General features: G+C 35.8%; 1 protein-coding gene across 17 annotated transcripts in view; it reads right to left on the bottom strand.

Moving 5' to 3' along the window:
• ATXN2 (ataxin 2) overlaps positions 1 to 16,551 on the bottom strand; it is a 129,940-nt gene that overhangs the window by 18,773 nt on the left and 94,616 nt on the right. For 15 of the 17 annotated variants that reach the window (XR_013831329.1, XR_013831330.1, XR_013831331.1 and 12 more), the window contains 3 exons: positions 6,536 to 6,720; positions 6,081 to 6,213; positions 2,433 to 2,486 (listed from right to left, as the gene is read on the bottom strand). Coding sequence is in view for 13 of the 17 variants with exons in the window: in XM_079942840.1 (XP_079798966.1) it covers positions 2,433 to 2,486; positions 6,081 to 6,213; positions 6,536 to 6,720 (372 nt within the window). In the remaining 4 variants the exon portion in view is untranslated. The remainder of the gene's footprint in view (positions 1 to 2,432; positions 2,487 to 6,080; positions 6,214 to 6,535; positions 6,721 to 16,551) is intronic. The other 2 variants (XM_079942836.1, XM_079942841.1) reach the window with 1 other exon arrangement.

Below are 16,551 nucleotides of genomic sequence, written 5' to 3'. Positions count from 1 at the left end.
AATAAACTGCAATGCATTATAAGAAAAATTAAGCAGATGTAAACATACATCATAGGCTACAAATAAAATGTGAGGATGTTTGATTAGAAATATCTTCCTTTGTTCATCATCTTGCTTAAAGATGTTTGCTAAAGCAAGTACCTTACCCAGGAATTCTTTTCCCCCTTCAAATATGAAAACTGAGTAGCTAATTGGGGAAAATGTGGAACTTATACACTTTAATAGTAAAAACAACAAAAATATACTTTGGTTCCTTGAAAGGCCAGTTAAGAAGGAGACAAAGACAAGTAGGATAAGAGGGAAATTAAAAGGCTGCGGGGCAGGGGGGAAGGCTGGAAGAGGGGAGGGGGGAGAGAGAGATAAGAGAAAGGAACCAAGATAGAGTAAATGAGGGGAAAAATCTAAGAGAATTAGGGAAAGGGAGAAGTGGAGAGTGAAAGGCAGTAAATTCTGGGCTTTCCTGACCTAAGCCTATCATTTAACTGTTTTTATTATACATGCTCATTAGCTAAAAGATTCCAGAGAGGTTAAAAATAAAGTGATTTTTCTTCAAAATTCTGATTTAGCTATCCATCAGTTAAACTTCTATTTATAAAACCTAAGCTGCCTTCATGAAATCTGGATTACTTCAAGCTAATCAAAGAAATAACTATTTTTTGGGCCAGACCCAGTCCAGAAGTTTCCCGCTCACTGTGTTCCTCGATATAAATGTTTAAAACTCTAATTATGTGATTTGTCAAATCCTCGAAACACTAACCACAATCCAAAAATCATTTCCTAAGCCATGATCTTACTGAAGCCAATGTCCATAGAGATGTGCATTTAATTTAATATAGAAGTTATTAAATTAAACCTAATTTAATAACTAGGTTTTGTCATTTTTGACCTTGGATGCACAAGACATGAGAGAACACCAGCACAGCAAAACTTTAAAAATGAAACAAAACAAAATCTTCCAACTTTTAAATCTGATGTTAAATTCAGAAAAAAGGAAGTAAAGGAACATTGAAAACTCTTTAAAAGGGGAATAAAAGGCAACTAGACCAAACAAACCAGGACAAAATGCTTAGAAGGGGGTGGGGGTGGGGTATGAAACAGCAAATTAAATTACAAATAGCAGCCCCACTGTTAGTTTCTTTTAAAAGTACTGATATTCTCTTTTAGGGAAAGTTGTGCTAAGGCATTTAATGCTTAGGTGTGATGATTAAGGACCTTTTAGCTACTTACCAGGAAACTGACTCCAAAACTACTAACAGAGACAGTAAGATGGTGAGGATAACTACATTTGAGACCTCAAACTGAGTACATAATAGAATTACTGACAGTCTTTTATATACTATACCACATACATAGTTTCCCTTTAACAGTTATATATACAGCAAGACTCCTTTTTAAAGAGCATCTATTAAAGGATTAAATTTGTTAACATTTCCTAGCACCAAATAAATAGTATGTACGCACTTATTTTTGGATACCAAGTCAAGGCACAATTAATGAAAATTTAAGTCAAAATGTTTTCTAAATGCTTTTTAAAATTTGGCATCTAGTATATTCAGACATTCAGTCATTCTACAATAATTTAAAATTTAGTCTCTAACAAAATTTTAATCCTTAATATCCCCTAGAATATAGTATTTCACATAAAGCGACATATATTATACTGTCATACATTTCTAAAGGATTCCTGCAAGTTAGTGACTTTCCCATCCAAATACCAAAAGCCCATGAATAAGCCTTATTTTAAAATTTCCCTACAAATAGAGAAAACAAACCTTACAAGTTCATTTCCAAAAGCAATCCCTGCTCAGACTTTCTCCATTTAGGAGCAATCATTTACCCTTCCGCTGGTGGTGAGAGGGGGCTGGTGTTGCCAAAGACAATCTCTAGTAGCTGCTAGGTCATGCTTTCCTGCTTAAACTCAAGACATCCATGAGGTGTCTGCTACCTGAATATCATAAACCTGTAGTCATGCAAAGACTGAAAATACAGAAACGTTCCTCCCCTAGTATTTCAACCCTATTCAATTAAAAATCCTTGTAAGGATAAATGTTTTCTTACCAGGATACTAAAAAAAACCGTAATGTTTTAAGCTTGTGGCTTGCTTTGCGCTTTGTTTTAAAAACGTCTGTTCAGGGAAAGTTTCTCTGAACAAGGAGAGTATTAGGCATTTCCAAAACAGTCACATGTTTGCTTGGTATGCAAAAATTAATTTCTGAAACAACTCAATTTTTAAATTAACTCCAGCTTTCTTAAGCTGGGTTATATTTCCTTTTTAAAAACTCTGAATTATTTTCATATATATATATATATTTTTTTAAATGATTTTGTCTGGCACAAGGAAAAGATTGCTCAACAAGTCTACTCCCTTAACATGTATTCTTTAAAAAGTGTTTTACTGTTCAATTAAAATTAGTATAAAAAACCCAACTCACTGGCAAAGTAGAAAGAAGGGCTTGTCTCCTTGTTGTATGGTAATTTGGGACATGCTGAATTTGGGAAATAGAAAGGTTAATTAGCCTTTTAAGGTGTGCATTTTCCTAATTTTCTGGAAAGGTTGACATATTTAGTAATTTCTTTTTGTATTCATGCATAACTCATTTTTCTTATTTTACAAGAGATGACAAGCACTTTAAACATCACTACAAAATTAAATAAGATAGGGCTGAAGCAAAAGACACTTTTCTTCTGTATTGGGTTGTCAAGTACCACATGCTCACTTAGTTAAATGAAAGGAATAAAGTTATTATCTAATAAAAAGACCAACATTGCATTCCACTGAACACCTTGATATAAATAATGTACCAAAACAAAATAATATTTACCAAGTTTAATTTAAAAGACTAATCCAATTTTGCAAATCATTAATAGAAATGTCACCTTACACCTTATTCTGTAAGATGTTTACTAGGCATCTGGTAATGGATCCAAAAATTCAGAAACAATAATATTAAACAAGGGTACAATATCATTTCTTATTAAACTGTCTACATAAAGGTGTGTGCGTGTGTGTGTGTGTGAGTACACTTGTAAGGATATGCACCAAAATGTTAACTGGTGATTGTAAGGGAGAAGATTAATAGGTGCATTTTAAATCTTTTTGCCTACTGTATTTTCGAATTTATCCGCATTAAACTACCGAAAATAAAGCAAAAAAAGGATTCTGGATTTAACTCTTTCTGAATAGAGAAAACTTCATTATTACTGTTTCTAAAAGGGAAAACAAAGTTAGATGAATGAAACAAAATGAGATGAATTATAAGACCAGATGTTAAGGAAACAAAGAGTAACATTAGGAGGAAGAGGGCAGAGGCAATGATGAAAGTGAAGTTAAAGTTAAGGTCAAAGAGATGAAGTTTGTGATCAAAGTCCTTCCTAAGATATCTAGAAAGAGTACAAGGTCAACAATTCTTAGAATGTATCTCCTAATAATTTAAATGTTCAGTGATCTGTTAGCATATTTATATTAAATACACCAAAAAATTAAAAAACAATACCCAGCCTTTCATCTTGTAGTCATTTCTATTCGCAAAGGTTTTTGCTATGACCATAACAATTAATGAATGACAAAAAGGTGACATATAATTGTCATTAACATCTGGGTGCATATTCTTTTGTTTGCATTAAAAGTTTAAAAAAATCTAGATAGAATGTAGCTTAAGAATAAATATAATTCATACTCAAACTATTTGGTTCCTTTTGGAATATAAAATATAAACTGTTCAAGGGAAATGAAAATAAAATTAGCATTTCTATGCAAGTTTTGTCTTACAGTTTAAAATAACGTATTTAAAATTTGTCTATATTCAGCATAATTGTATTTGGAAGATCTAAAATAACTGAAATAAATTATTGAAGAATTAATGAACTTGCTAAAGCAGATTAAATTATGGCTTATTGTGGTAACGAACAAACCAATTCATTTCCCAGTGTTCTCTTTAGGGTATGAAGTATCCAAAACAGAACCAGCAACAATCATACCAAATCTACAGCTTTGCCCCTAGCTGCCCTTATCAACACACATCAATGAAATATAATGCAATCTGTGTAAACTGCAGGAGAGTAATTCAGATTTGGTTGAGCAACTTTCTCCTGGTATCAAAGAACTAGCTTTGATGACTAATTCATTCCAGATTTCACTGGACATTAGGTCTAGTATTTTGTTTCTTTGCAATATTTACTATTTACCCACACTTGAATGGACTTCAGGGTCCAAGATCAACTGCTTTTCAAATGGAAATATTCTGGGAAGGTAGTTATAAAAACCATTAGTGCCTCAAATACAGTATTTACTGTACTGGCTGTTTCAAACCAATAAACATCCAATCAGCAGACAAAGTCAGATGTTGGTAGTGAGTGAATATACACTGAGGAGAAAGATTCTGCTTGACATCACAGTATTACTACAATGTCTCAAAGGTGTGGGCACACAAAAAAGCAATGGAAATTTTAGCTCAAGTTTCAGATCTTATTCCAAGGGGAGCATCCCAGAAAATGGGAAGAAAGAAATGTTTTTTCCATTTGTTACGTCAAGATGTATTCAGAAATGTATAATATGTACAATAAACAATCATAATAAACTGTGTCACCTAAGACTTTAGCAAACTGGAAAATTATTGCAATGTATACAAATTGCATAAAAGTTAGTGTGATAAATCAGTGGTGCCTTTTCACACATACTTATTCCTGGTTAAGACAACTAAAGACAAGCCAATGATAGGAGATCACAACCAAAATCATAAGCCAAATCAGTATGTCAATCTTTCAATTAAATTATAGACGGGCTTCTTGAAAGAAATGTTTTTCAAAATTGGAGCAATCACATCATTTTAATTTAAAGAGCATAGTCAACAAGATAAAATTTTAAGTGCGGAAAATTAAGATCTGACAAGTATTTTATTAAAAAAAAAGCCTTTAATCATGTAAAATTCCTATCATTTGTGAACCAGTGGTAAAGGAGCATGCCTCCAGAAAGAAAACATTAGCAGTGGGTTCCCGGTGACAAGAATGATTGTTGCTGCCTGAGTCCTATATTCCTATAAACCTACAAAATGTTATAAACTGTTATCTAAAGTTAAAAAAAAATGAAAGCCTTTATATTCTTATTAGTCACTCAAAAAGTTGAAAGAGGTTTAAAAAATGACATGTCCTTGTAGTTACATGTAATATTAATTTCATTTTCATAGTGGTTCACTTTTCAATTGTATGAATAAACTTAAATTTCTCTCCCTCTCCAAAAAACTGAAATGCCAATGGGAAAACCTAAATGACAGTACAGGAGTTCTCAGAAAAGTTCAAAACAAAATTTAGATCTTAATAAAACTGGTACTAATTAAAGGTGCATTTTGAAAAACATAATATGGGACGACCCATTAATTCTATATTACAAAATATAAGTGGAAATCTTATTTTAAATTCTAACATTGAAAACAATATTATTACTTTAGACAGTTGCAAAGCTGACTTACACAAAGTTCTCCAGCCACAAAACTAAGATGGTAATTTTAGCTTATTACTCAGATATATCGTTTAATTTTATATAGAATACTTTTCATTTTATCACTGTATACTCAATTAAAGTATGAATCTGTCAAAAGCAGATCTAATATTACACAATTCCAACCACCTGAAATACAGCATGATGCAGAAACATAGTAGCATTGTAACAAATAGCAATAAAATATGCAATGTCAGTGACCCCCAGAGTAAGGAGTGAAGCAGAATGTTTTCTTGCTTTCATTACGGTAAAACTTTCTTGCATGCCTTAGGAAGGGTATACCAAATGATGTTACTGATGAGGAAGAGGAGAAAGATACCTTTCTCCACAAAAGATGCTTTTACACACATTATTACATTTTAGTTAAAGAGAGACAATGGAACAGAGAGAAATTTCAAAGTAGAAATGATTTGCCAAGACTTATAGTGCAGGTCGGAGAGAGAAATGGATTCATCTTTTCTTTAGATTCTTGACCCTCAATGTCATAAAAGGCAGAGTTATTCTTAAACAGAGCATCTTTTCAGAGCTTAAAAACACAGTAAGAATAGTCACACACATTGAAAAAGACAAACAAACTGCTTCCTACCATACATCGCATGCGTCTGCTCATGAGCCCCGTATTGAGTTGCTGAAGAAGATACTAAACCAGGCTGGGCATGTGTTGGTGGTGCCATCATTCTAGCATTACCCTGTATTACAGGACTATAGACATGAGGATGCTGTGTTCAAACAAAAAATAAAGAAAAAAACATTAAAGTACCAGATATAGTCAAGTAGATTTTAGTTATGTCTTAATTCCATGGTTTCCAGGTTTCCAGAAACAACTCCTAAATCCTTATTTGGCTAGAAAGGATTTAGCCTTTGAAACACTTACACTGATCAGCAACTTTCTATTAGGTTAAAAAGGACCCCCAAATCCTTAGCTGCCTACCCCACCGTTAACGCATAGCACAAAATATAAAGGAAAAACCCCTTTACCATACTAAAAGTTACTTCAATGGAACAACAATTAAAAGAGTTATTAGGTCATATCAGGCTTACCTGAGACTGATAATGTGGCACATGCTGAACAAGAGGCTGATTTGGAAACTGCTGAGGACTATAGGCAACATACTGTGTGGAATAAGCTGGTGGGGTGGCCACAATTGGTGGGCCTGCTGCTGAGGCTGGGTGCATCATGGTACTCTGATGATGTTGGTCTTGCCGTTGTTGGGGCATATTTGGTACTGCAGGAAAAAACGACATAATATTAGAACACAGCAGCTCCTTATTAGCATAAAATATACGAACATGGTCCATAAGGCTCTGCATGATTGGGTCAAAGCCTACCTCTCCAATGCCATGTTATACCACACCCATCCCCCTTCAGCCACTATGGGCTGTTTTCCTATCATATATGCTATTCCTCAGCCTCAAACCCCAATCCCCTACTGCCAGGTTGGAAAACTTTTACTTGTCCATCAAGTGTCAGCTTGAAAGCAACATTCTCAGAGAGATACTCTGTGATGACCCCCAGACTTCATCAAGTCCCTGTAATTACAAGACTCTTACAGCACTATGAAGCAACATTTCCCTCATACTTCTCATATACACCCTGTTTGAGACACTGAATTATGCCATTGCTAGAGAAGGGCACTGGATTTTATTCAAAGGAAAACAAAAGTACAACAAAAAAGCCAAAACAGACCCAACACTTAACTCCATCTTTCTAAATTTCTTACCACCGAACTCTTGCTTTTTCAAACATAGCATCACACACTACCATGTAGCGCTTTTAAAAAATTGTAATAGCTCTTTTAAAACATTACTCTTTGTCTTGTATTACTCCACACAAATTTCTGCCTGTAATCTGCTCCATTAAAGCTCTAGTTAACAATTTAGCTCAACTGTCATCTCCTCTGTATCGTCTTTCCCAATCGCCCACAAAAGCGCTAGCTGCATGCTCTGTGTACCTTTTCCTCACATGTTTATTACAGCACTGACTGTTGTCTGTGATGGGTTTATGGTGCTATGTTAACCAAGCCACTTGAGGGAAGAAGTTGTGAACCACTGCTTACAGCAAGACACAAAGAATGTTGTAACTTCGTATGTTCACAAAATCATCAAAACTAACTGACTATACAGGTAACTGCTAATGTAGAGACAGAATTTGTCTTTTTTAAAAAAATATTTGAAGGTTTTGCTAAAAATTTAATGACTGCTGCTGATACTTAGGAGAGCTAGTTACACACTGTGTTATCTAGTCAGAAAAGCAAACTTGAAAACAGAAAAAACCAATTAGGTAATATTGTTCTGAATTTAATCTTGAGATTCCCACATATTGAAAAAGCACACCCTTCTAGTAAAGAAAAGCCACCCAAAACTCAAATATCATTTTTATCACATGAAAGTTTGTCTAATTAAGCTAAATAAGCTTAACTTACTATCACTATTTCTTTTCATACTTTACAACCCTCACATATTAAATTTTTTCTTCAAAAAGCCAGTCAAGTTACTGATTTTTAAAAATAAAAAATTCTAGTTATAAAAACAATGCTTGGGACTTCCCTGGGGGCTCAGTAGTTAAGAATTCGCCTGCCAATGCAGGGGACACACGTTCGAGCCCTGGTCCAGGAAGATTCCCACATGCCGCGGAGCAACTAAGCCTGTGCACCGCAACTACTGAGCCTGTGCTCTAGGGCCTGCGAGCCGCAACTACTGAACCCACGTGCTGCAGCTACTGAAGCCTGCACACCTAGAGCCCATGCTCCGCAACAAGAGAAACCACCACAATAAGAAGCCTGCGCGCAGTAACGAAGACACAACACAGCCAAAAACTAAAAATTAAACAAAACAAAACAAACAATGCTTGAACAAAACCTTAAAAGATAAAATATACAGAGATATACCTGGTTTTATGGTTGTATTACCCCCGACCCACCCAAACTGAATCTATCTTAATCTTAAACCACAGTTTAGACTGGCCATACTTCAGCCATTTCTTTACATCAATGGTTTTCAACTGGGAGCAATTTTGCCTTTCAAGGGGCATTTGGCAACATCTAGGAGACATTTTTGGTTGTCACAATTAGAGAAGGGGAGGATACTACTAGCATCTAATGGGTAGAGGCCAGGGATGCTAATAAACATCCTATAATGCACAGACCCCACCCCTAGTCTAACCCCCCACACAAAAGAATATCTGTCCCAAAATGTTCCTGACTTCAGCATATTTTCAAATACAACTAAATTTTTCTCACAGGACGCAAAAATGGTAATGCTGCATTACGTACCAAGAAGACAAAGAGGTGGTTTTGTGCAAAAAGGCACTACTATCATGAAGGAAAGATATGCCTTAAATGATCTACGGCTGCATTTCAGAAGCAAGTCCTTAATTTTCCCTGTTATTTGAAGAGTAAAGCAGCAGGATATAAGATTAACATAAAGACGGCAAATAGCCTTCATATACATAGAAGATGCAATGGAAAAGATGAACCCACTCTACATTAACAATAAAAAAAGAAAATACCTAAGGCAAAAACTGAAGAAACACATAAAACTTTTTTTTTTTTTCCACATAAAACTTTTAAGAGAAACTTAAAAATACTACTGAAGGGGCTTCCCTGGTGGTGCAGTGGTTAAGAATCTGCTTGCCAATGCAGGGAACATGGGTTCAAGCCCTGGCCCGGGAAGATCCCACATGCCGCGGAGCAAGTAAGCCCGTGCGCCACAACTACAGAGCCCACGTGCCACAACTACTGAAGCCCATGTGCCTAGAGCCTGTGCTCCACAATAAGAGAAGCCACAACAATGAGAAGCCTGTGCACCACAATGAAGAGTAGCCCCTGCTTGCTGCAACTAGAAAAAGCCCGTGCACAGCAATGAAGACCCAACACAGCCAAAAATAAAAACAATTAAATTAAAAAAAGAAAGAAACAAACAAAACAACTACTAAAGGTAGAGAAGCAGATTTAAACAAGCAGAAAGGCATCATTTGTTCATGGATAGGAAGACAATATAAAGATAGCAATTCTCCTCTAAGTTAATTTCTAAATTATATATTTATAAATTTAATGTAGTTCTAATGAAAATCCCAATTGGCAAACTGAATATTAAAACCCAGGAGTTCATTCTAATACAACAACAACAACAAACCCTCACTGGTCAACCTTTAGGGATAATAGAAAACCAACTCATTATTTTGAGAACTGCCTTGAAATGATGGGCAGTTTAGCTGCCTTTCTATCACAAACTGTACCTCATGGTAACCAAATAGTTTGACAAGGTAAAGTTTTTCTTTATAGAAATAGTCCAGCTGATAATTGAAAAAGAGATGACAGAATGAGAATGCCGTTTTGCAATCCTTAGTGAAATAATGAATCTAGCGCTAGACAGTGATTGTCAGTGCTGCCAAAACAAACAGAGAAGAGCTGGTATGAAACGTTATCCTGGATAGATAAGGCAGCCAAGTTACTCCTACTATCCAGGGGAAAAAAAAAAAAACAGAGGTAAGACACTGACTCCTAATAAAAGTACACACATCATCTATGAAACATTCCAGGTTAAGTTTTAAAAAATACAAACTAATCTTTCTTATCTACAATCAGTTCACAAGGATTACAGGGGACAGAGGAACACTTTAAACAATATCACGGGGACACAATCCATGAAATTCAGATGGTGGGAAAGAATATAGGACAAAACAAATTAGATTTAAATAAGATAGAAATGGAAAAAACTAAGAAGAAACCTATAAGAGAGTTAACATTAAGAGAGAGAAACCAATCAAATGAAAAGTGTGGATTCTGGACTGTGGCTCAACAAGCCAACTATTAAGAAAAATTCATAAGACAGTAAGAAAAACTTGTGCTCTACACATTTGATAGGAAGAAATAACTGCTATTTTTTTTAGGTGTGAAAAATTGTATTTTAACTATGGTTTAAAAAAAGAGTCCATAACTCTGTGAGGGTATGAATGAACAAAACATGTCTTTAAAACCGTCATAATAAAAATTTACCACAACATAAAACAATTAAAAAAAATGACTTAAACATGATACACAAATGTAATTTGTAAATCTCATTTGGATCCTAACTGGAACAAATTAACCGTAAAAAAATATATACTTTAAAAATAGCCACAGAAATTTGAGGATAAAAGGGAATTACTGTTAAGTCTTTTTGGTGTGGTAACGATATAGTAATGTTTTATGTTTGTTTTTAAAAGACCCCTTATCTTTAAGAATTTTAAGATAAAGTATTTACAAATAAAATGGTGTATCCGGGACATGCTTCAAAACAATCTGAGAGGAGAGAGGTCCTGTAAATGAAACAAACTGGCCATGAGTTTTTTTTTTTTTTAAATAAATTTATTTATTTATTTTCTTTTTGGCTGCATTGGGTCTCCATTGCTGCACATGGGCATTCTGTGGTTGCACGGGCTCTAGGCTCATGGGCTTCAGCAGTTGCAACACACAGGCTCAGTAGTTGTGGCTCGTGGGCTCTAGAGCGCAGGCTCAGTAGTTCTGGTGCACAGGCTTAGTTGCTCCACAGCATGTGGGATCTTCCTGGACCAGGGCTCGAACCTGTGTCCCCTGCATTGGCAGGCGGATTCTTAACCACTGCGCCACCAGGGAAGTCCTGGCCATGAGTTTCTAACTATTAAAGCTGACTGATGAGTACTTTTACATAATTGTACTAGTCTAACTGCTTACTTGTATATGTTTGAAATTTTCAGTAATAAAAACGTTCTTAAATGCCAACTGATCTTATTTTTTTAGTAGTCAACCTGAATATCAAGTTCATATGGAAAAATAAACAAGAAAGAAAAAAGTCAAGAAAACCTGAGGGGGGGAAAAATCAATGTTGGGAGTGGATGGATGGGAAAGTAGTCTTAACAGATAGACAGTTTAACAGAATGGAACAGAAAATCCAGATATAGATTTAACTACACACGGACACTTAATATATGATGAAAATGGCATTTCATATCAGTCTGTTCTCTGATCATAATGGAATGAAAAATAAAAAACAGAAATACCCAAATATTTGGAAATTAAAAACACACTACTACCACAACATAATAAAGGCCATATATGACAAACCCACAGCCAACATTGTTCTCAATGGTGAAAAACTGAAACCATTTCCACTAAGATCAGGAACAAGACAAGGTTGCCACTGTTATTCGACATAGTTTTGGAAGTTTTAGCCACAGCAATCAAAGAAGAAAAAGAAATAAAAAGAATCCAAACCGGAAAAGGAGAAGTGAAACTGTCACTGTTTGCAGATGACATGATACTATACATAGAGAATCCTAAAGATGCTACCAGAAAACTACCAGAGCTAATCAATGAATCTGGTAAAGTAGCAGGATACAAAATTAATGCACAGAAATCTCTTGCATTCCTATACACTAACGACAAAAAATCTGAACAAGAAATTAAGGAAACAATTCCATTTACCATTGCAACAAAAAATAAAATACCTAGGAATAAACATTCCTATGGAGACAAAAGACCGGTATGCAGAAAACTGTAAGACACTGATGAAAGAAATCAAAGATGACACAAACAGATGGAGAGATATACCATGTTCTTGGATTGGAAGAATCAATATTGTGAAAATGACAATACTATCCAAAGCAATCTACAGATTCAATGCAATCCCTATCAAATTACCAGTGGCATTTTTTTACAGAACTAGAACAAAAAAATCTTAAAATTTATATGGAGACACAAAAGACCACAAATAGCCAAAGCAGTGTTGAGGGAAAAAAAACAGAGCTGGTGGAATCAGACTCCCTGACTTCAGACTATACTACAAAGCTACAGTAATCAAGACAATATGGTACTGGCACAAAAACAGAAATACAGATCAATGGAACAGGATAAAAAGCCCAGAGGTAAACTCATGCACATATGGTCACCTTATCTTTGATAAAGGAGGCAAGAATATACAATGGAGAAAAGACAGTCTCTTCAATAAGTGGTGCTGGGAAAACTGGACAGCTACATGTAAAAGAATGAAATTAGAACACTCCCTAACACCATACACAAAAATAAACTCAAACTGGATTAAAGACCTAAATGTAAGGCCAGGCACTATAAAACTCTTAGAGGAAAATATAGGCAGAACACTCTATGACATAAATCATAGCAAGATCCTTAGTGACCCACCTCCTAGAGAAATGGAAATAAAAACAAAAAAAACCAAATGGGATGTAATGAAACTTAAAAGCTTTTGCACAGCAAAGGAAACCATAAACAAGATGAAAAGACAACCCTCAGAAAGGGAGAAAATATTTGCAAAAGAAACAACTGACAAAGGATTAATCTCCAAAATATATAAGCAACTCATGCAGCTCAATATCAAAAAGACAAACAACCCAATCCAAACATGGGCAGAAGACATTTCTCCAAAGAAGATACACAGATTTCCAACAAACATGTGAAAGGATGCTAAACATCACTAATCATCAGAGAAATGCAAATCAAAACTACAATGAGGTATCACCAGTCAGAATGGCCATCACACCAGTCAGAATGGCCATCATCAAAAAATCTACAAACAATAAATGCTGGAGAGGGTGTGGAGAAAAGGGAACCCTCTTGCACTGTTGATGGGAATGTAAATTGATACAGCCACTATGGAGAACAGTATGGAGGTTCCTTAAAAAACTAAAAATAGAACTACCATGTGACCCAGCAATCCCACTACTGGGCATATAGCCTGAGGAAAACCATAATTCAAAAAGAGTCATGTACCACAATGTTCACTGCAGCACTATTTACAATAGCCAGGACATGGAAGCAACCTAAGTGTCCATCAACAGATGAATGGATAAAGAAGATATGGCACATATATACAATGTAATATTACTCAGCCATAAAAAGAAATGAAACTGAGTTATCTGTAGTGAGGTGGAGGGACCTAGAGTCTGTCATACAGAGTGAAGTAAGTCAGAAAGAGAAAAACAAATACCGTACGCTAACACATATATGGAATCTAAAAAAAAAAAAAGGTTCTGATGAAACTAAGGGCAGGACAGTAATAAAGACACAAACGTAGAGAGTGGACTTAAGGACACGGGGAGGGGGAAGGGTAAGCTGGGATGAAGTGAGAGAGTGGCACTGACATATATATACTACCAAATGTAAAATAGGTAGCTAGTGGGAAGCAGCCACATAGCACAGGGAGATCAGCTTGGTGCTTTGTGACCACCTAGAGGGGTGGGATAGGGAGGGTGGGAGGGAGACGCAAGAGGGAGGGGCTATGAGGATATATGTATACATATAGCTGATTCACTTTGTTATACAGCAGCAACTAACAGAACAATGTAAAACAATTATACTCCAATAAAGATGTTAAAAAACAAAACAAAACAAAACACTACTACATAACCCACTGGTCAAAGAAGAAATCATAAGACAGAAAATATTCTGAATGAAATATGAAAATAAAACACATCAAGTTTTAGGGATGTAGCTAAAGCAATGATTAGAAATGCATAGCTTTAAATCTTCTATTCTAATAAAGAAAGTTTTAAAATCAATGATCTAAGCAACTGCCTTAAGAAACTAGAAAAGGAACAGAAAATTAAATCCAAAGAAAACAAAGAAAGGAAATGATAAAGAGAAAAATCAATGAAAGTATTGGATTGGCCAAAAAGTTTGTTTGGTTTTGTTCTATACAATGGCTCTAGTAGTGCTTAGCTGTCTATAACTTCACTCGAAACAATTTTGTTAGATTGTATTGTGGCAGCTGTCACATCAGCGTGCATTTTTAAAAAAACTTATCAAAATTGGTGAATTTTTGTGTAGTCATTTTAATATTGAAGATGGAAGAAAAAAGCAACATTTTCAGCATACTATGCTTTATTACTTCAAGAAAGGTAAAAATGCAAATGAAATGCAAAAAAAAAGATTTCTGTAGTGTACGGAAAAGGTGCTATGACCAATTGAACGTGTCAAAAGTGATTTGCGAAGTTTTGTGCTGGATGATGCTCCACGGTCGGATACATCAGTTGAGGTTGATAGTGATCAAATCGAGACATTAATTGAGAACAATCAACATTCTACCATGTGGGAGATAGCCGATACACTCAAAATGTCCACATCAAGTGATGAAAATCATTTGCACCAGCTTGGTTATGTGAATCGCTTTGATGCTTGGGTTCCATATAGGTTAGGTGAAAAAAACCCTCCTGGACTGTATTTCTGCATGCGATTCTCTACTTGAACATAATGAAAACGTTCTGCTTTTAAAACAAATTGTGACGGGCGATGAAAAGGAGATACTGTACAATAATGTGGAATGGAAGAGATCGCTGGGCAAACAAAATGAACCACCAACTACAACAAAGGCCAGTCTTCATCCAAAGAAGGTGATGTTGTGTAAATGATGGGATTGGAAGGGAGTCCTCTATTATGAGCTCCTTCTGGAAAACTAAACGATTAATTCCAACAAGTACTACTCTCAATTAGACCAACTGAAAGCAGCACTCGACGAAAAGCATCTGGAATTAGTCAACAGAAAAAGTGTAATCTTCCATCAGGATAACGCAAGACCACATGTTTCTTTGATGACCAGGCAAAAACTGTTTCAGCTTGGCTGGGAAGTTCTGATTTATCTGTTGTATTCATCAGACATTGCACCTTCGGACGTCCATTTATTTCGGTTTTTACAAAGTTCTCTTAATGGAAAAAAATTTTAATTCCCTCAAAGACTGTAAAAGGCACCTGGTACAGTTCTTTGCTCAAAAAGGTAGTAAGTTTTGGGAAGTTGGAATTATGAAGTTGCCTGAAAAATGGCAGAAGGCAGTGGAACAAAATGGTGAATATGTTGTTCCAATAAAGTTCTTGGTGAAAATGAAAAAATGTGTTTTTTTAAAAAATAAATTTATTTTATTTTATTTATTTTTGGCTGCATTGGGTCCTAGTTGCTGCGTGCTGGCTTTCTCTAGTTGCAGTGAGCGGGGGCTACTCTTCGTTGTGGTGCACGGCGTTCTCATTGTGGTGGCTTCTCTTGTTGCAAACACAGGCTCTAGAGTGCAGGCTCAGCAGTTGTGGCGCACGGGCCCAGCCGCTCCGTGGCACGTGGGATCTTCCCGGACCGGGGCACGAACCCGCGTCCCCTGCATCAGCAGGCGGACTCCCAACCACTGCACCACCAGGGAAGCCCTGAATAATCTTTTTATGTAATTTCCACTTTGAAAATATATATTTCACACATAAAAAATAAGATTAATTTAAAAAACTATCCTTACAAATGATAACGAACTCAATCAGATTAACCTACCTATGTGTCAAACTGTTGACATAACTCAGTGACTATAGAAAATGGTATTTTGGAAGTAACAAGGGTAGCAACTCCTGACTCTGAAAATTGGCACTTAAAGAATTCTTAGTGAAATAGATACTAAAGAAATCTTATATTTTATTCTGTAGTCCAGGAGTTAGACAACAAATAGTTTGGAAACATCTAATACACATTATAGGAAAATGTAAATAAGCCAGCCTCTAAGATGGCCCCCAATGATCCCGCCACCTGGTATTCACACCCTTATGCAGTCCCCTCCCACAAGCACCAGATTCGCTCTGCTTGATCTATATAGCAAATGACAGAAGTTAAGATACGTCACTTCCAAGGTTAGATTGTTAAACAAACTGTAGCTTCCATTTAGGTCAGTTTCTCTCTGAATACTCACTGTGGGAGAAGCCAGCTGTCATGTTATAACCAGAACTATCCTGCCAACAGCTCTGAGTCTGGAAGCAGATCCACCAGCCCCAGTTCAGATAACCACTGCTCTAGCCAACATCTTGTCTGCAACTTCTTAAGAGACTCTAAGGCAGAACCACCTAGTTAAGTAGCTCCTGGATTCCTGACCCTTATTTCACTAAGTGAAATAATATATGTTTGTTGTTTTAGGCAGCTAAGCTTTGTGGTAATTTGTTCAAAGACAGATATTATTAACTCAATAGCAATGAATATATCCAATGATCAGAAAATGGTTTCTAAATACTATTTCCCAGCAAAGAGAATGAGGGTTGCTTGGAGGATTACTGATCCAGGTCTAG

Source organism: Stenella coeruleoalba (assembly GCF_951394435.1).
Source record: "Stenella coeruleoalba genome assembly, chromosome: 14".
NCBI lineage: Eukaryota > Metazoa > Chordata > Mammalia > Artiodactyla > Delphinidae > Stenella > Stenella coeruleoalba.
This window is presented reverse-complemented; position numbering and strand designations above follow the sequence as displayed.